The 20525-nt window shown below is 43.4% G+C and overlaps 1 protein-coding gene across 2 annotated transcripts in view; it reads right to left on the bottom strand.

Annotated features, from left to right (window-relative positions):
- Window positions 1–6365: 6365 nt before the first annotated feature.
- luzp2 (leucine zipper protein 2) overlaps window positions 6366–20525 on the bottom strand; it is a 203086-nt gene continuing 188926 nt past the window's right edge. For both annotated transcript variants that reach the window (XM_079554744.1, XM_079554745.1), the window contains exons 9-12: window positions 18896–19063; window positions 13182–13277; window positions 12176–12250; window positions 6366–6723 (exon numbers count right to left, since the gene is read on the bottom strand). In XM_079554744.1, the coding sequence (XP_079410870.1) occupies window positions 6622–6723; window positions 12176–12250; window positions 13182–13277; window positions 18896–19063 (441 nt within the window). In that variant the 3' untranslated portion in view covers window positions 6366–6621. The remainder of the gene's footprint in view (window positions 6724–12175; window positions 12251–13181; window positions 13278–18895; window positions 19064–20525) is intronic.

Here is a 20525-nt window from a genome sequence, read left to right as displayed (position 1 = left end):
GTTTTTCCGTTTTTGGCACTCAATGTGTTAATAAACATCAGTTGATGTTCATCAGTTTTATATTATAGGAATTTGATGAAACCTGGACTATCACTAATGAGCAGTTTCAAACTACATTATAATTGAATCGAATCGCTGCACATTTTTGACGCCCCAGTTGAGGCCTTAGCAACGATACAAATGAAGACGCCACAAAACATGCAGCGTTTGACCCGGAGCCACTGTTGTCTCTCCGCTCTCTCTCACAGTATGTGCAGCATTCGGCAGCGGCTGGCGTTGGTCCGCGAGTTTGGCCTTGTCTTCTGAATGTTAGTGAAACAGATGGATCCAGCCTCAGCGCAGAAGCCACAGTGGGCTCTGGCACTTGACACTGGCGACATATCGAAGCTTTAGCCGGTGGGGACCAAAATAGTTGTCAAAATGTAAACTGAACATATTGGACAAGAGCTGGGAGCCAATGCCAGACGGAAAATCCACTCCTTCCATTAACTATGACTATAATTCTATTTTTTGTGAACAAACAGTGAAAGGTATTTGAAATGGTTAGTTGTGCAAATTCACTTACTCACTAACGCATTTCCAATATTTGTCACAGGGATGAGTTTATTAAAGCGCCTCATCATTTTCAGGGCTTTAGTTTTCTTTTAAATCATGTCTGTCTTTTCAATAAACTAAAGGATGCAACCATTTTTATAAAAAAAACATATGGTTTTTATGAGTTACATGACAAATCAGCCACCCGTCGCCATATTGGATAATGTTTCAATGTCAAACTGAACCTGAAATGAAATCACAAAGCTACGATCTGCTCTTCTATCCTGCCTTTCTTACTGTTTTATCATCACAGAGAGGTGACAGGAATGAGGGTACGGCACAACGGATTGGAATTACATGTGGTGTGCCCAAGGGTTAAATTTTAGGCCCAGTGCTATTTAATCTATACATGCTCCCTCTTGGTGATGTCATCAGGAGACACAGAGTCAACTTTCACAGTTATGCTGATAATGCACAGTTATACATCTCCATGTCTCCAGGTGACCCCAGGCAAATAGATGCACTTTTTAACTGCATTTTAGATATCAAATTCTGGATGGCAGAAAACTTTCTCCAGCTTAACCAGGACAAAACTGAAGTTTTAGTCATCGGCCCTGAGGCCCAGAGAGAGAGACTTTTACCCAAACTACAGTCACTGTGTACCGGTATTAATCCTTCCTCACAGGTGAAGGTTGACTCTGAGCTGGCGTTTATTCCACACATTAAGAATATCACAAAGATAGATTTTTACATCTAAAGAACATAGCCAGAGTCCGCCCCATTCTCTCTCGGGCCAACACGGAGACGCTCATGCATGCTTTTATCACCAGTCGTATCGACTACTGTAATGCCCTGCTTTCTGGTCTTCCCAAAAAGAGTATCTCAGGTCTACAACTTTTACAAAATTCAGCAGCTCGTGTCCTGACGAAGACCAGGAGGCGGGACCACATTACACCGGTTTTAGAATCACTGCATTGGCTCCTCGTGTGTTTCAGGATCGATTTTAAAGTTATTTTAATGTTTTTTTAAATGTCTTGATGGTCTTGGTCCTTATCTTTCAGAACTGCTTTTATCTTATGAGCCTTCATGGCCCCATCGCTTCTCCGGCAGGGGTCTCCTAGTTATTCCTAAAGTCAACAAAAAGACTCATGGCGAGGCGTCTTTCCAATATTATGGCCCTCGTGATACCTTTCGGAATGAAAAGCGCTTCATGAATAAAGTTTTATTGAGTGATTGATTAAAAGGGATAGGGAAGTGTTTTCAAGCGAAGTATATTTACACAGAAATGTAAAAGACTTCTCCCCGCTCACTTCTGTCAATAACCTTTAGGAGTTACTGTGCGGACGTTGTGCTCCTCGCATCATTACACCTCACAATATAATACTTATAAAATCACATTTCTGTGTAAATATACTTCGCTTGAAAACACTTCACGTAACTTTATTTAAATAGGGAACACGTGGAAGAGCTTGGTAGCTTCTATCGTGAGCTTTTTTGGAGCTATATGACATGTGGGAGAGGCTGCGTATGTGCTCCGTTTGCGTGACAGAGCACACGGACAAAGACCAGACGGGTATATAGTATTAACTCTTCTAAGGTTAGGTAAGAACATACAGTATCTCAGTATGTAAAAACGGTGGCCTATTCCTTTAAATAAAAAAATAAAGTACAGAACAACCTCACTCACTCATCCATTCCACATACCAAACAAAAACAATACAACCAGAGACTCCCTGAAAAGTCAACTTTATTGAAAGGACACAGAGGGGCAGAGGACGGGGGACATGTAGCAGGAGGGACTACTCAGTGCATGGCACGTTCTCAGGAGACGACCCACTGTGAGTCTGGGCTCTGTGCCTCAGTGCACAGGCTGAGGGATGCGAACTAACACACCTTTGCTCCGGCGCTTTGGCTCAGCTCCTGAACACGCTGCAAAAGAGAGATATTTCAGGTAGACTCACTTCACTTCAGAATAATACAATGATTTAGCTTAAGTTGACTTTTGAGGCCAAGATTTGTCACAGATATTGTCACAGATCTCTCTTCTTTGCCGTGTAGATACAGTATCACAAGTACCAACGCGAAAGTTTATTTCCCAAAACTGACACGAGAACATCCTATTATGCAATTTTGTGTTTTTGGTGCTTTAACCATTGTATGCTTATCGAACCGGGAAAGTCCCACTGAGTCTCAGAATCTATTTTTAAGGAAAGTCCAGGTCCCCGAGCAGATTAAAATGTTATACCCTTATCAAAAACATGTTCTGTAATGCCAGAATGATAGTCTTCCCTGCTCTTTTTGGATATACTAGAATATTATAATACACTAAACACCTTCGAATACTTTTATCAGAGCATTTCCACGCACGAATGATCTTCCCTGCGCAGTTAAGCATGTTTGATGTCAGACAATCATTTCCTCATTTAAATCAAATCACCTTTTTGTTCTTCCTTAAACATTGTAGGCTCTCACAGGTCAAACGAAAAATGTATTAACCCCATTGTGAGCTAAACTGTGTTCTTGTCCCGAGAGAAAGAGATGTACTCGGTGGCGCGGGTCGGCACTCGCTGGGCCATAATCGCATTAACGTGACCAAAACAAAAGCACATGTTCAACAACCACTCTCTCACAAACCCTCTCCCTCCCCTTGGCGAGTCTTGCTGGGGCAAAAAAAGCTGTAACATATACATAACATCGCTAAGCACAAAATTATCGGGCCCTTTGTGTTTTAGCTTGTTTTGATCAGTTTTCATCTGCTGCCACTTGGTGAACATACATTTTCTAACCACTTGGTCATGGTGATATTTGTTAGGCAAATATTACTTTGACAATAACCCAGAGTAAGGTGTCCAAAAGTAGTTGAACTTCTAATCGGACAATTCTTGCATAAATGAGGCTTAAAAACATTACTTTGGGCTCCCCATCACTGATATTTTACAATTGATAATTTGAAATATTGTCTGTGTACAAGCAAGGTGAGGCACAAGAGCCAGGACAAGTGAGGAGTGTGCCTGCAGAGTTTTTTGAACTTCACAAAACTTCTCTTTGTGATAATCAACATAGTATTCACCTAAAAAAAAGATACACAGACATGGGGAGGAGCAAAGTGGTTCAACAGCCCATAATTACATAAATAACCGAGAACATGATGCTTCATGTTAGCATTGTGCTAATGCTAACGCTAGCTAGCATTAGCTACGACTGCCGTTTTTTCGCTTCTACTGAACAATCTGCTGAGAATAAACATCCATATGGACCCGATTTAGCCTTTACTCTGTTTGTGTGTGATACATATATTCTCTTTGATCGTACAGCGACTAGCAACTCTATGGTGCTGTGATGAACACACTCTGAAACTGTCAGAACCGATCCAGAGTTGGATTATGGGCTTTAAAAACATGGACGACAGCCTTGTGTTTTTTTCCTATGACGCTAAAACCAGGAAGTACAGATCGGCGCGCTACGGCAGAAGAAGAAGAAACAACCAAAGTGAACTCCAGGTACCTGTTTTTGACAAAGGAACGACGCTATAACACGGTTTAAAGCTCAAAAAAAGTCCATTTCGCACATGTCTCTTTTCAAAGTCATCTTCACATTCCTTCCAGTGACTATTACAAAAAATGTTATTTACAATTCGACCAACATTTAACAAACATTTACATTTTCCAGGAATAAACTTTACCGCTGTCAAACGAGTGAGAGCTGAGCCAAAGCGGAGGGGAAAGGTGCAAGCGTGAGTTGGCCAGCCAACTTGAGCCTCTATATTAAAAATGTGGAGTAAATCAACAGGCGAGGATGGGCGGTAAACAATAGTCTAAGTCGGGGGGTAGTTATAGTAGTAATAAGAATATTTTACATTGTCAGTTCATACAGTCATCACAGATACAGGAGTCGGGGCTCACCAGTGCAAAGGGGGTTTTCTAGAAAGATCACACATTTAGAAAGCAGTGTCCTCACGTAGAAGAAAAAACTCAGAAAGGAACAACAAATGAACATGTTCAAAGGGTTACCAGAGCCAGAGCTACCTTAAAAAAGAACTTCTAGAACGCATGCCTTTTTTTTTTTTTTTCTTCACCGTGAAACAGATTCAGTCCAGTCTTTTCGGACTCTTTCGGACGGGGCTCCGTGTGTGTGAGTGTGCGAGCTCAGGGTCAGGCCAGGGGCGAGCGCACGAGGGCGGGCGGGTCCCGGGAGACTGGACGGACATGTGGATCCTGTGTGGGTCTGATGTCGTGGTGGAAACAGCAGGAAAATAAAGTATCTGAGTGGAGTTGTGAGGCGAGACACTGCAGGGGAATAAGGACAAGTATTGAGAAATCCATTTGAAACTTTTCCTGTACATTGCTGTCATAAACATGAGGGGTAAACACATGGCAATTTATTTATTTATTTTTTCATTTTATGTTTTCATATAAAAATGAGGCGTTTTACTGCCAGCGACAAAATCTAAATAATGGATTGATTTTGTCGACATATTATTTACAAAGATTGTTTGGATTTTGGATCTTGTTTAGCTTTTGAATAATTCTATGACTATAACAAAATCGGTAAAGATTCAAATTTTAAATATTGTAAGTCGAAGACCGGAAAGTTTGGAGTCTGTAGGAGTTACTAAAGTGGAGATGTTGTTGCAACAAATTTTGAGAAAACTGGTCCTTAAAGTGATAGTCTGTAAGTTTGTAAAGTGAACAGATACAGACGGCATCTCTGGAATCGCCCATATATGGTCATGTTTGAAAACAGTTAAGGGGCAAAACAATTTGGAGAAAAATCGAAACTTTCTCTAATTATTCAAAAAATACTTTAACAAATGTTGAATAATCGACATAGTATTCATGTAAATAAAGATACAAAGACATGGAGGGGAGCAAAGTGGTTCAACAACCCATAATTACATAAATAACGGAGAATGCTAACATGATGCTTCATGTTAGCATGAGCAATTGCCATTTTTTTTCGCTTCTACTGAACAATCTTCTGTGAATAAACATCCATATGGACCCGATTTAGACTTGAATTTATTTGTATGTGATGAATAAGTTCATGTTTTGCCAAAAAACTGCTAAAAAACGTGAAAAAAACGTTTCCCAGAAGATTCTATTTTCCCCCTCAGCGAAGCCACGCCCCCTTCTATGAGGAGATGCCGTCTGTAGCAAATTCCTCCCCTCTTACATCAGAAAGCCACTCTTATTTGGAAAATGAGGCGTGCAGGAACACAATTTTCAAAAGTAGACGATAAAGCTCCTCCCCCTCCCTCCTGATTGGACCTGACAGGACCAAGAACCTCGTCTCATTGGTCAAATTTGGATCCTGGGGATTCTGATTAGTGTCTGAAATTAGCAAAGGGAGGGGCTTTAGAAAATATATTATTATTTAGCATTACTTATGTTATGTCAAATTTCAGACCCAGGCGGTCAGTTATACACAATCTATTACATTTTTTAAAACATTTAAACTTACAGACTGTCACTTTAACTTTAGCAACTTTAGCACACAGTACATTTCACCCGTCTTTAGCCGCGACTGTGGAAAGGACGAGAGAGCGCCACCATTTTGTGAGTGATTTCCCAGAATTTTCGGGCTCACTAGTGGACAAAACGTCAGAAAATAAGACACAGCAAAGGGTGAGTTGGTCTATTTTTGACTTTGACATGAAAACTAAGATGTTAAAGGGAGAAAACGCTGAAATGTTCAACCTCTGCATGAAAGAATTATGTTTCACCTGCCGTGTCTCGCCTAAAGACTGGAGAACAGCCATCCGGACTGACTACGTGAATGAAAAAAAGGCCGAAGCTAAACTCTTTTGCAGGATCGTAAAATATAGAGGCCGTTTTCAGAGCGGAGTGGTGCGTTGGTGCGGGATACTTGTGCCCAAGACATTCAATATGAGATCTACATTGTATTTGAAGCGTGTATTGTTCCTTTGAGGTCTATGTGCTTTGTCCCAGCCCGTCAGGTCTCGCCCCAGTGCCTCGCCCCGGTCTGCCCGAGCCGCGGCCTTGTGTGTGTGCCTGTGTCGGTGTGTGATGTGCTCTTGTAACGTCTTCAGCCAGGGCCGGAGTTGTGCGTCGTTTGGCCGGTCGTTCCTCAGTTGTGTTTGTGTGTCTTTGTGTCTTTGACGCTCGTCTGCTCCACCAAGTCCACGTCCGAATGCTTCGCCGAGGACGTGTCTTTCAGCTCTGGGCTCCTCTGCGGAGGGAAAAAAGAGAGAAAACGAGTTGGAACGAGCACAAGACTGACGTGCAGGGTGTGGATGTTTCAGAAAATGCCTGTATTATGCAAAATGTATCAAGTTATTATCCTGTATCTTCATCAGAAACACTGTATGTTAAGTTTGTCTCTCAAAAACGCCAACCCACGCAGTACTAAACGTCACACGGAGGAATCCATGCAGGTTCCCGTCCAAAAACGTTGCTGGATCCTGGCACTTCCTCCTCCTTGTGTGGGACGAGAAAGCGCCGCTTTTCCGAACGCTGAGGGGTCACGACGTTTAACTGTTCCTCAAAAAATCCATACAGTTCTCGGTTTAGTTCATATGATTGGCAGCGAACACATGGTACAAAAGGGCAAACGGACAATTCTCTTGCAGTGTCAAACACAGTACATAGAACATTAGCATAGAACATATTTGAACTTTATTTATTTATGTGTTAGACAAACAAACACACTTGATATTAGTGCGTGTTTGGTCTTTTAGTGACCCAGTGGCTGTATAGACCCTTTAATTGTTTGTAACCATTCTGGGCTTAGCTGGAGGCAGGAAGTTAGATTCCTATCTATTTCCATTGGAGATGTTGTCATGGTAACGATAAAGAAATGTTTAACTGTTTTTGGAAGTATCAAATAAACCTTATTTTATCGTCTTAAAAGTCATTCCTCTTGGTCTTGCACCTTAAGCCACAACAAGACCACATTATTTAGTTGCCGTTTTACACTTATAATCGCTAGTTTTAATTTAATGTTATTTCTCTTGATCACTTCCTGCCTCCCGATGATGTCACTGATGATGTCAGCTTTTACTTTCCATCACAGTGGCCTCTATGAAGCTCTGGCCTGGCCAGCCAGGATCAATGGCCGCCGGCTGCTCTGCTTTGTGACGCCGACGACACTAGAGGGCGCCATTGCTCCACCATTGCTGTAGTACCTCCATGTAGCCGCTAGTCTCCCATTCGAAAGCATTGCACTTTAATCACGTTTAAAAACAACTTTAAAGCCTGGTTTCTAATTTTTGTAAACTTTCTAAAGCTAGATATTCCTCCTGTGATAAAATCTCGAAATCTCGTTCTAATGAGGGTCAGACGGTTTGCATTGGAGCTGCGCAAACTACACGTCACTTAAGGGCCGAGTCTACAGAGAAGATCCCTCCCTTATGCCCTTTTTAGGAACATGCTTCGTCGGAGCTGGGGAGGAGGAGCCTGTAAATCCCCCATGATTTCCCCCTTGAATGTAGTTATTTTGTCAAACGGGGAGGAGTGAGTAATGACGGTCTATTAATAATATGTCTGTGGTCCAGCCTGCTACATCATGTTGCGTATGTCAACAGGACTGGCTTGTTTGAGTTGAAGACGTTTCACCTCGTCAACGACTTTCTGCTCTCGATCCAATTGTCTCGGGCAAAGGTAGTTTTTGTTTTGTCAAAGAACCCAGTCCAGTTGACGCCTTTGCAAACTTCCACTCCTTGACGACTGGGAGCCTCCACAAACATGGCACTGTGACCATCTTTACTGGATACTTTCACCATCCAACTTTACTCATTGCTTCACCAAATCCCTCTCTGTTCTGCCTCCCGGCGCCATTTTGTTCCCCCCCCCCTCGTGCTGTTGTCAGTTTAGCGGCACTTTTCAGTCGTGCCTGTCCTCGCTCCGGCACTCGGCGCTGAGGAGTGAGGCCGGGAGCAGTTCTGATGGCCAGGATACGCGCCTATATTTTACAAAGACGTGTATCTGGGTTCAGGGGTGATACTTGCTGCAAACACTGAAGAATAAGGAGTCATTACGTACAACTGTTCAGATTTTAAACATAGGAGAAATCAACATGAACGGCTGTTCCAATCAATGTACGTTTGGAACAGGATAAACAAACAAAAATATCAGGTAAGTGCATTTAGTAAAATATTTTACTAATTGCTAATTTGGATCTTTCTGTTGTGACAATGTGGTCTGTGATCGATATAAAACTTTTAGAGATTTGATCTGCTCTTGGCAAATTTTCAGACTGGAGTGGACGGATGACCAGGCAAATGAAGCTCCAGGATCGATGGTTTACAAGGTTTCTTGTAGGTTTGAAATAAAAATAGAAAATGAGCGCTGCTTTGGGTTGTAGTGAACTCCGGGTGCTCTTCCAAGGAGCCGATAGTGCATGAAAACAGAGAAAATGACTGGCTATGAGTGTAGAATGCAGTCAAAGAAGGTTAGGAGGCACTCCGTAGTTACCAAAAATAAGAGTCCTTTATTGTGGCATGGACAAAGTAATTAAAAAACGCCAACGCGTTTCGACAGCTATGTCTTCATCAGGGCAATTTTTGTTTCTTGTAGAAACCAGAAACCCGATGCTAACCGCTAATAAGCCCTAGTAAAATATCATTAAAGGTCCATAATGCACCTTCAACCAGGAAAGTCCCACTGAGGTTACAGTATCTCTTTTTCAGGGGGAAATATTACATAGTTTTGCAAGCTACATATTTTTAAATGGTAGCGGAAACCAGAGCACCACCTACGCAGTCACGGGGAGTTGAACATGGTCCGGATTGAACCCACTACGCTGGTGTGAAATGTTTCTATTTCCATGTACTGTTCAATTCACGGCATCGTTGTTTCGTGTCCCCGCTTCAACGGTTTCCTGGGTGTCTCTCCTCGCTCTTCACCCCCTTCACCCTGTCAAATAAATCCTACGAGCCAAAAAATACCTTTGTCTTAGTCTGAAAGTAAATGAAAAAAAAAAAAAAGACATTTGTGCAATTGCATTCAGTATAAACATTTCTTTCTCGACTCCCTAGAAGTCTTTCTTTCCAAAACAGTGACTTCACATCCGTTCTGCGTGACGTCGATCTGAAATATGGATGTATTCTGTGCAAATCGGTTCTAAATTTAGACCGGCGCGGATTTGAATGCACGACTGAGATTCAGATCCAGTGAGGTGAAATGAGATTGTTTACTGTGCCATCTGCCACCTCCAGACAGGTGTGACTCCATCCATAATATGATGAGGAAGGTTTGGCAGGAAGCTGAATGAGTTTATGCAATCAAATGAAGAGAGTCGGGCTGATCGGGCAGAGTCTCTCCACAATCATGTCTGACAAACAGTTGGCTTTTATCAGACTTTTCTGCGGCGCACTGGCAGTGGGGAAAACAATGAAATATGAAGTTTTCTCTGAGCTGGATGTAGATGAGACTCAAACGGGGGGTTTTCGCGAAAGGAAACAGTTTATGAAAGAGCAGCTAAGGCCTTTCCAGCGTCATGGGTCCGACTTAGATTCTCTCTATCTCACGTTGCTTTCTGTTTTGGATTATGGTGATGCAGTTAGGTTCATCACAGGAGATGGTTATAGGACCGCAATAGTTGGACGGTAAAATGGTAAATGGTCTCCACTTGCATCGTGCTTTTCTACCTTCATTAGGCCCAAAGTGCTTTACAGCAAGGGACCTCAAGATTCTCTGAAGGAAGGTCTGCTGTTTATTTACAAAGCTCTTCCTGGTGTCCTGCCTGATCATTTGTTCAATTTAATACATGTCATGTCAAATGCACTTGAGGTCAGAGGACAGTTTGACTCTTGAATCACACTGTGTTAACCTGGTCTCTGCCAACTTCATCTCACCGACCTGGAGACTAGTAGGAGCCTTAAGTCGCCGCTAGTCACTGTGATGTCTCTGATACGTCCCCTGGCATTAATGTAAGTCTCCAGAAAGTCTTGGTGAAAATAAACAGGTTCAATTTCATCTACACCGGGGTCTCCAACCTTTTTTACCTGCCAAGCTACTTTTACACCACAAGAACATCGGAAAGCTACTTATGCTTCAAAAACACTTGAGTAGCCAAGATCGTATTTCAAAGAAAATGACTTGAGTTTAGTCCTTATACTGTACAGTATTCACCTAACTGTTTGCAGATTGCATGTTCAGAACCAACAGAAAATGCATCTAAAATTTTAGTTATCATGCGTATAGAGATCCCCTCCTGGAACCGCCACCTTAACGTGGTGAAGGGGTGTGAGTACCCGAATGATCCTGGGAGCTCTGTAGTCGGGGGCTTCGTGCCCCTGGTAGGGTCTCCCATGGCAAACAGGTCCTAGGTGACGGGTCAGACAAAGAGCGGTTCAGAAGCTCCTTATGAGAGACCAACAGGCCTGAGAACCACAAGGCAGCTTTTCTGTGGACCCATCACCTGTAGGAGGAGCCATAAGTGGCTGGTGCAATGTGATTTGGGCAGCTCCAACAACTGCCCCCACGACCCGGAAACGGAAAAGTGGAAGAAAATGGATGGATAGATGGCGTATAGAGATGTTGAAAGTGTTTGGCGAGCTACCTAGAAAGGCCTGGAGAGCTACTGGTAGCTCCCGAGCTACTGGTTGGAGATCCCTACACGGTCTCAAGCAGCTGTGGCAATGTCGCTACACTATTTGTTGTCCTCAACCTGTGAGACGTTTCTCTAACGTTCCTGCAATGTGTCCGACCTGTCAGATACCAAGGAGATCTCTAAGAGTCGTATGGAGTCTCTTTGAGATCTCTTTGGTATCCGACAGATACGTGCAAAACATGCGAAGAGTCAGCTGAAATTGAACCTGTTCGTATTCACCGAGATTACCTGAAGACACGTTTTATCTCCAGGGGACGTCTCCGTGACCAGCAGTAACACAAGTTTCCAACTAGTCTCCAGACCAGTGAGATAAGCCCTTTAAGGTTAGGGTTAGCAATTGTGCACATCCAAATCTCAAAGCGTATTAACTGGAGAGCTTAATGGAACAGGCCACCGTTTTTACATACTGAAACATGTCCTTGCCAGAGCTTAGACGAGTTGATGCGTACCTGTCTGGTCTTTGTGCGCGCCCTCAGTCATGCAAAACGACCATGTTTTTAGCGTTTGGCCTCTCCCAATGTATTCCTATAGCTCCAAATGGGGTGAAGTTAGAAGCGACCAAGCTCTTCCACAAAGACCGGACAGGTACGTATCAACTCGTCTAAGCTCAGGTAAGAACATATCACAGTATGGAAAAAACGGTGGCCTGTTCCTTGAAAGCCAAATTCCAGTGTGATACCTCATTTGAAAGCCAGACCTTCTAGTTTCTAGAACTATGTCTAAGATCTGTGTGAGTGAAACACAACTTACATCACCCTAACCCTTGACCCTAAACCTTACCCTAGGGCAGAAGACTTTGCGTGTGGACAGTCTTCTGACCCTTGGACAGTTTAAAAGACCTTGTAAAGGAGCACCCTCCATGTGAATGCTCTTGTTCTTCAGTATTATGTTAATGCTGTTATAATTGAATGAATGCTTATGTTGTTATTGTTGTCTATACTGTCTGTTTTAATCAATTTGTAAAACTGTTCAAACAGGTCTCTCTTACAAATTAGATTGAGTTGAGTCCCAAGAGTCGACCTGTATAAGTAAAGAATAATAAATGTAGAAAAGCATCCGGGGCGCTCACCTGCTCTGTGTCCGTCTGCTTTTTCCTCTCTACGGCCGACTGCTCCGTCTGGTTCTGCGCGCACTCGTTCCCGTCCTGCACACCACAAATGTTTGTCAGCAGGCATCAAGTCAGTCAACAGAGTCCACACCATTTTCTACAAACGCCAGTGTCAAAGTATTTAATGATTTTGCACCCGGGTCCTGACGTTGCCGACCTTTTGTAAGAGATTTCAAATGTATTTCAAGGTATATATATAAAGTCCCAGGTTATTCCAGGTTGGAAATGGGTGTCTGGGTGATAGATGAGTCCACCAGTGAAGTTCTCTGCAGTGGCGGGCGGCGATAAAGAGCCTTTGACCCCCCCAAATGAACCCCCATTGTCAAGCCGCCGCAGTATGGGGAGAGAGCAGAAAGAGGCAAAGGAAAGAGCGGCTCGTCCTGCAGCTCACACTCTCTCTCCTCCTGTTCAAGCTTCTTTATAAAGATCAGCCCTTCCAGAATTTCACGATGTTGTGACTGCTGCTATTAAAAAGAAATCGAGCAAGCTCTGCAAAATCAGTCAGTGCAACTTCTCCCAAACCCTGCAACTATCCTGCAACCAAAATGACAGTTTACGATCCGTTAAATCCGTTCTACTTGTTAATTTCACGCATAGGACGAGAGCGGGGTTAGATTATTCAGACTGAAGCGGGACCAGGTGCCTCTGTGCTCGGGCCACCTTCATATTCCTGCAGGTTCATTCTTAACCTCTCATTATTCCGCTAACTGGACCCTTTTTTGGACATATACGGCACATATCTGATAAATAAATGCTGCGTGTGCATTTACATCCCTTCTTTCTTCTTCTTTTAAATATTTAAGGGATCTAAAAAAAGCTGGAGCAGCTGAGGAGGAGCCTGTGGGTTCAGTGGAGATGGAGCAAAGGAGGGTTGAAGTTGATTTGTGAGAATGGCTTGGGGGAAATGCTACAAAAACACTTTTCTTACACACCGTGCTGTTTCCTGTTTCATGGGACTGAGACGTACCTTTTGCCTGGGACACTGTCTGTCAGTCTCCTCTCTCCTCGCTGTGTTGGCGGCTGATTTTGAACCCGTGACAATTCTCTGAACTTTGGAAATGTCCTGTGAGAGGCAGAGGGGGAAAAGGTGATTTCATTCCATTGATTTTACTCTAGTCATTGTAGAGTACAGTATTAGGCACCAAGAGTCCCAAACACCTGCAGCACAGTGAATGGAAACAAAAAAGGAGCAAACAAGGAGGTATCCGGGCACGACTCCCAGATATGCCACACAAATCATCTATCACTACTATTGTTCTGACTAATGTTCATTCACTGGAAAATAAGACAGATTATATTTGTTTGTTACGCTTTTCCCAGAAGATGGTGAAAGACTGTTGTGTTTTCCGAGCTCAGCTGTAAGGCAGAGTTTCACAGGTGACCCTCAGGTGAAGAGCCAGGGGAGAAGGAGGAGGATGGACGTAAAGGTGAAGATGAGAAGAAGCGAGAGGCGGTGGAGGGAGCTGACCAGTGCAGGACACCACGCTCTGAAACAGGGACAAACCCAGGAGGCGGTGCAGAGGATCAGAGGAGCACTGAAGGCAGTACTCCGGTTTCCTCTACATCCGAATACAAGCTTTTCAGGTTGACAAAAGCACTTACTCATTCATACTTGACAAGACACAATAACTTCTTATTTCTTGCACCCTGAGCTGCAGAACAAAACAAAGTCACTTTTACCTTGTAGCCATGTGTTGTAACTGATAACAGTTCCACGGCGACAAGGCAAAAGTGACTTCATTTTGTTCTGCAGCTCACAGTGCAAGAAAATGAAGTTCTTGTGTCTTGTGAAGTAGGAATGAACCTTTATCAACCTGTTAAGCCCCATCATAACCAGTGCATTTTCTCCAGTTCAGCATTACCCACATCTATAAGGTCACAGTCTATAGGCCAGTGTAACACCTCATTTGAAAGCCAAGACCTACAAAACTCATCTAAACTGATCTTATTCCTCTCGTTGCTTTTTTGTTTCGTTTTCATCGCTTTTTCATCACACTTTTTTTGGTCACTTTTCTGTTACTCTTCTGTTGCACTTTCACACTCGTTTTCGTCACGTTTTTATTGCTATTTTAACGCTTTGTTCAAGAAGCTTTTAGTGTTGGGTAAAGCCAAACTGGAGAAAATGTGCTCGGTTCAGGTGAGTGGTAAGAGGTTAAAGGAACCGGCCACCGTTTTTCCACAATGAGATATGTTCTTACCTGAGCTCAGACGAGTCGGGTCTTTGTGTGTGCCCACAGCCACGCAAAACGACCAAAGATGTTGTCATTTGGCCTCTCCCAACATGTTCCTATAGCTCCAAACGGGGTGAAGTTAGAAGCAACCAAGGTCAGGTAAGAACATATCACAGTATGGAAAAACGGTGGCCTATTCCTTTAAATTGTATATGGTCATTCTTGAATGAAAACTTTCTATAGTTATGTTTTTCATCAACCAAAACCTTATTTCCTATCCTATAAATAAATAGCTAAATTAAACTCCAACAATGGGCAAAACCTCCCATACGTTTGTGCAAGGAAGAGAAGTTATTGCGAGGATCTGAATTTTGACAAACCCCTGATTCTCCGGGGAGGCTCCGTGTCCTCGGTCTTGCAGAAGCGGTCGCCATCTTTAACTGGGTCCAAGCGGTCTCCCGGGAGCTGAGGGCGGGCGGTGTTTCTCCATCACTGTCCACCGCCTCGGCCCCATTGTTCCAGAGAGGACACTGTTGGGGCTGTTGCAATGCAAGCTCCGGACTTTTGACAACCTCTGTCACCGCGCACGCCCAGCGCCGGTAACAGGGGAGCGGCGGGACACAGTTCGATGTCAACATTTAAGATGGAGGGCGGGGGTCAGGATATCTCTGCGGGCGCGGCGCTATTTTTGAAATGAAACCTCTCCCGAAGAATTGCAGCCTGTCCTTTCACAACATATGCAGTTTAGAATGTTGTTTTGACATTTTGTTCACAACCCAGGGAGGACTTACGGAGAATTCACTTTTCAGAGCTTGTTGCCATGTCACAATGTTGTTTTCCTGAAAAGCAGCTTTTAGTAAAACATACACAGTGTTTACATGGAAGTTTTGAAAGAGAAGAAAGACCAAGGCACCTGCAACAAACTTCCCGATTAACATTTTCTGAAAAGCCTTTTTAGGTTGCATTCACAACATTCTCGCACGTCAGGGGCGAGCAGGAGCTGAACCTCAATGTGAGAGACACAGTTTGGGAGAGAAATGTCCAAATGTGAATGTTTTCTCTGATCGTTACTTTGAAGTGACTGGATGAAAAAACCAACATAAGAGACCATAACTTTTGCTGAGAGAGAAGACGTTTCACTTCATGGCAGTTTTTTGTTTCATGTGAATAAGTGTGAATACGTTTTATGTCAGACCTGGGCAAAATACGGCCCTCCACAACTTGTAGAGCATAAATTCATAAGTATGTCAAAAAAAATAGTAAGTCTCTAGCCCATTCCTGTGCGGAGTTATGATTTTTTAATTTTTTTAATTACCAGAATGCTCATTCCAGCCACTAGGGGGCAGATTAAATAAGAATAAAAGGAAAGAATGCCACAGGTGTCCAGCAGAGGGCATTGACATAATAAGAAATCAGGATATAAAATATTGTGTGACTTGCAAGTGGGAAATGGACAGTGCCCCTGGGCAGCTGTGGCTACAATATTAGCTTTCTACCACGGAGTGTGGAGTGAATGAATATTGACTACAATGTAGCAGAGACTTGTGACACAGGCTTGTAAAGTGTAAGCCGTGATCATAATCATCATAATAAGATCAGAATCATAACTCCGCACAGGAATGGGCTACAGACTTACTCTTTTTTTTTGACATACTTATGAATTTTGCTCTACAAGTTGTGGGCCGGACCGTATTTTGCCCAGATCAGATCTACAGCAACGCTTCATTTAAAAGCTAAGACCTCCAAAACTGATCCTCGCATTGTTGCCGCGTTGTCGTCACTTTTTGACATTTAGTCTCATAGCTCTTTTGTTGCATTTTTTGTCTAATTTGTTGTCAATTTTTCATCACATTTGTGTCGCTTTTTCAATGCTTTTCTGTTTCTCTTTTGTCCCTTTTTTGTCAGATTTTTTTGTCAGACTTTTCCATCTTCGTTTTCGTCCTGTTTTTGCTTTTAGATTTGGGTAAAGGCAAAACTGGAGAAAATGTGCTCTGTTCAGGTGGGAGTTAAGAGGTTAATGTTTTTTTTCCAGACATGATGCATATCTGTGTACTTCTGGACATAATTTAATGAAGTATTTGACCAAACAAGTGAAGAGTAATCTAAATATAACCTTCATGACAGCGGGCTTTGCCTTTAGCCATTTCCGACCATTTCCACAGCGTGTTTTCGATTGAGTTTTTCATTAACCCCGCCGCCCTTCTTCACGGTGGCTGTATTTTCCATGGTTTACCGTCTACTTTTCTATCGCGCGCTCGTTGAGTCAAATCCACTTGCCCGCCTCTTCAGACAGCCTCCTCTCCCGCTAAAGGGATTACGTCCTGATCCGTTCTGCTGTGGCTGTGGCTGCGGAAGCTCAGACAGGGCTCCGTCACATTGCATTATTAACTCCATTCAAAACACAAACCAACACAACACAGGACAATCCACGGCCAATGGACCAGAGGCGGAGCGCAGGGATTAGGCCTAATGGGTCGAATTCGCGTCGAAATGTCAGATGGAGGACAGCGGCCGGCGTAATCCCATGAGAGGAGCACTTTGGAGAGAAAGTGCCTCGAATGTTCAATATAATCTGTTGGATAGATTTCACACAGGGCAAAACTCATGTTGCAATCAATGACACCGACAAAGCCAGAAAGATTGGAGAAAATGAACAGAAACAAATATTGACATGTTTTTGGTTCAAACACATAAGTAATGGGGAGCTAATAGTCAATGGCCTCATTTAAATAGCACTTTTCTCACTTCAAAGCGCTTCACATCAAGGAACCACTCACCCATTCACACTCTCATTCATACACCAGTGTCAGACACTGGAGGCAAAGTGGGTGAAGTGTCTTGCCCAAGGACACAACAGCAGTGTGCACCTGCGGGATTTGAACCGCCGACACTCCGGTCACGAGACAAAACGCTCTATGTTATCTTATCTTGTTCAACAAAAAAGTGTCGCAAGTTTTAAGCCGCTGTTCCATATAGCGCCACGGTCTACTTGCACGTATCGACTCTACCCCGCGCACACTTCTGTTTCTACCACACACACACCTGCATTTGCTGTGGGCGGTGCCCCCACAGAGGAGTACACTGTACAGATCGTCATTAAAAGGTTTGTAAGCCGCAATGAGAACAAATGTGGACAAATGCTGCCTTCTGGTGGGGTTTATGGAATCATTCAGAGGTGCCAAGCTGTAATAAAACAGAAAAGAAACCGCTAAATACAACTATGAAGGTAAGCTACATGCAAATGTTATGCTAGCACCAGTTAAAGTTTCGGCTAAATGCTAAAATTGGCTAAATCCCCTTGTAGAACAGCGGTATGATGTTGTAAAATAGTAAGTCCGTATGACCTGGGTGTCACTAGTGAGGGCTGTTCACTCTCTCGTTTACCGATCAGCAGGCAGTCTGTTCACGTCACTTTGGTACGATTCAGCGAGCTTTGGCCACAGTCAGAAGCCAGTCCCAAAACTCATACCTGGTCAGACTAGTTTGGCCCTGGCCTCCACTATGAAAAAGCTCACCAAACCATGGTTGCCCAGGCATTGGGCTGATACACACCTGCCTGTGGAACAAGGCCTTTACCACATGGCTATAATGTGTTGTTTATATCCTGATCTCCTGTGTCAGTTCCCTATGCTGGGCACATGCGGAATTCTTTCCCTTTTTTCATTATGGCTGCTCCCTAGTGGCTGGAGGGAGAATTGTAGTTTTTTATTTAGAAATTCAGGAATGGGCTAAAGACTTCCTTGTCTTACATTGTCAGAAAAGTCTCTAGCCCATACTTGGGATACTATGTTCTACAAGTCGCAGGATTAAATCATTGCGTGGGCCGGATCTGGCCCGTGAGCCTCATGTTTGACACATTTGCCCTACCCAGGCCAATAGGAAGTTAGCCAAACACATCCCATGCACAACGAAAACATAGATGTAAACACATTCTTCTTGGAAGAAAAACTTTTTGGAGAGCTTTTTTTTATTTTAGCAAGTAGTATAGGACAGGAAACAGGCGATGACAGTGGCCGAGGGAGAATTTCCATAACTGTTACTAGGCAACCAGAAGCGAAATCACTGAAACAAGAAAGCTCAAACATCCATCTGAATAAATCAGAGCTGAACACATCTTAATTTAGCCGGCCCACGATTCAAAGTTACTGTTTGAAAACATTTCTGCAGCATAAAACAACCGCCACAGCTCTTCATAACAACTCAAACAACACTTTACCACAGACATTATAGCATCACGTGGAGAGAATATGATCAAACCCAGTGTGTGCATGATTGTATAGTAAATCATTTGCAATTACCTGCATCACTCGATCAGCCACAATCACCTGAATGTAAATCCATTTCTTTCACTGACATTTTGTTCTTATTTGATTTATGTATGTATAACACATTTATCATACTATTATTACTTATTTGTAGATCTTCCTTGAGCTTCAGAGCTTCTGTAACACATGATTGTGAGACGGTATCACATTTGAATGCTTTTCCTGTGCACTGTGTGGGGGCGTACCTTTGCGTGTGGCTGCTGGAAGGTGACCCGGGAGCTGTTGAGGAGGGGGGAGTATCTGAACAGGGAGCTGGGGGGGCTGGGGAAGCGCGGGCTGCCCTGGTTGTTGTTGTGGAGGACGGCGGAGAAACAAATGTGCACGGTGTCCTTCAGGGCCTTGAGCTGGGACTCCTGCGAGGGACACAGAGAGATTTGATCATCAATCCTGTTGGCGTCGTGATCTTTTGTTATACTCAAGATGTGACGGGTAAAGTTCAACCAGGGAGACTCTGGCTCTGCGTCCACCCCCCTGACGCCTTCACGCAGCAAAAAAACATTCAGCAAACTTCGCATTAGCCAGCTCAATGTGTTTTTTTAGAGAGATGCCTGGTCTTCGCCATCTGTAAACTCCGGTCAATAATAACTTCATATAATAATGCACGTCTGGGCCTGATCTCAGTGGCCGCGTTGGTTGAATTTCAACCAACCATCCAGCGAGCGAGGAAGGCGGGGCTTGTAGGTGACTCCAAGCATTCGCGCTGCATTTGCTGGTTGTAGTTTGGCAATGGCGGCGGATACGAAAGTAATGGAAGCTCTTCAATCCGTTCGGCTCCCAGATATCTAATTCTATCTAATAATTAAATTAATGCGCCTTGGAATGCGCAAGGAATGCCCCCAAGAGTTATGATAGCGACCAAGCGCTAGCGAAAATCAGATCCAATCGTTTCAAAGGAGTTCACCCCTCCCACCTGATAACGGAGCTCAACTGTGAAGATCCAGACCCTTGTACGAAACGAAATGAGTACGAGGGTATGGTAAAACCAGGCTAGCATATAGCCTTCAAACATAGCAAATTATGAAACAAATCAGCTGTTGTCAACCCACTGGCCTCATTTAGGTGACTTCAAAACCTAGAAATCAATAATGAATGTATAGACCTTTTAAGATTTGACTTTAGATAAGAATTAGCATCTAAAAGTGGTCTCTGAGCTAAAGGCTAAATCGAAATTCTGTTTCTGCTTTTTGTGCACATTATATCACATACATTATATCAGTGCCACGAAACAGACATGCATACCTCCCCATACTTTAAAGCAGTACTAAGTAACTTGTTTACTTTAATAAATCCTTGCCATTGTCCCTCTGGGGATAATACAAGTGTTAAAGGGATGGTCTTTAATCTCCCCCTCGTGTCTCCCTTGCAACTTGCTGCCTACGGGTCGGAGGCCCAAATACACACTAATAGAATCACGAAGAAGAAGCTAACAGGCTAACGGGAAAAGCTAACAGCGGGCTAGCGCCATTAAGGAGTATTTACAGCCCAGTTTGGGTGGGGAAAAAATGACCTCCATTGTGTAATTGGATGTGCAATATCCCTCTCTCACTTTGTCCTTTCTGTCAGTGTAGTATTTACTCTCACGGACAATTAAAACGCAACATGCTATGACACCTGCAGTGGCGCTTACGGCCTCTAGGGGCATGAGTTACGTAGTACTGCTTTAATAGGACTGGCTTCTCCATTCATTTGCAAGGGGATAGAACGCTCAATGCAAACATGATTTAAGAAAACTGTTATTGCAACTCTCTAGTCCCTTTATGTTCATTTCCAAACTGATTTTTGCCTTTGGAGCTGGCGGCCCTCTAAGCGTGGGGC

The sequence above is a fragment of the Gobius niger genome, assembly GCF_951799975.1.
Source record: "Gobius niger genome assembly, chromosome: 4".
NCBI classification, from domain to species: Eukaryota; Metazoa; Chordata; class Actinopteri; order Gobiiformes; family Gobiidae; genus Gobius; species Gobius niger.
This window is presented reverse-complemented; position numbering and strand designations above follow the sequence as displayed.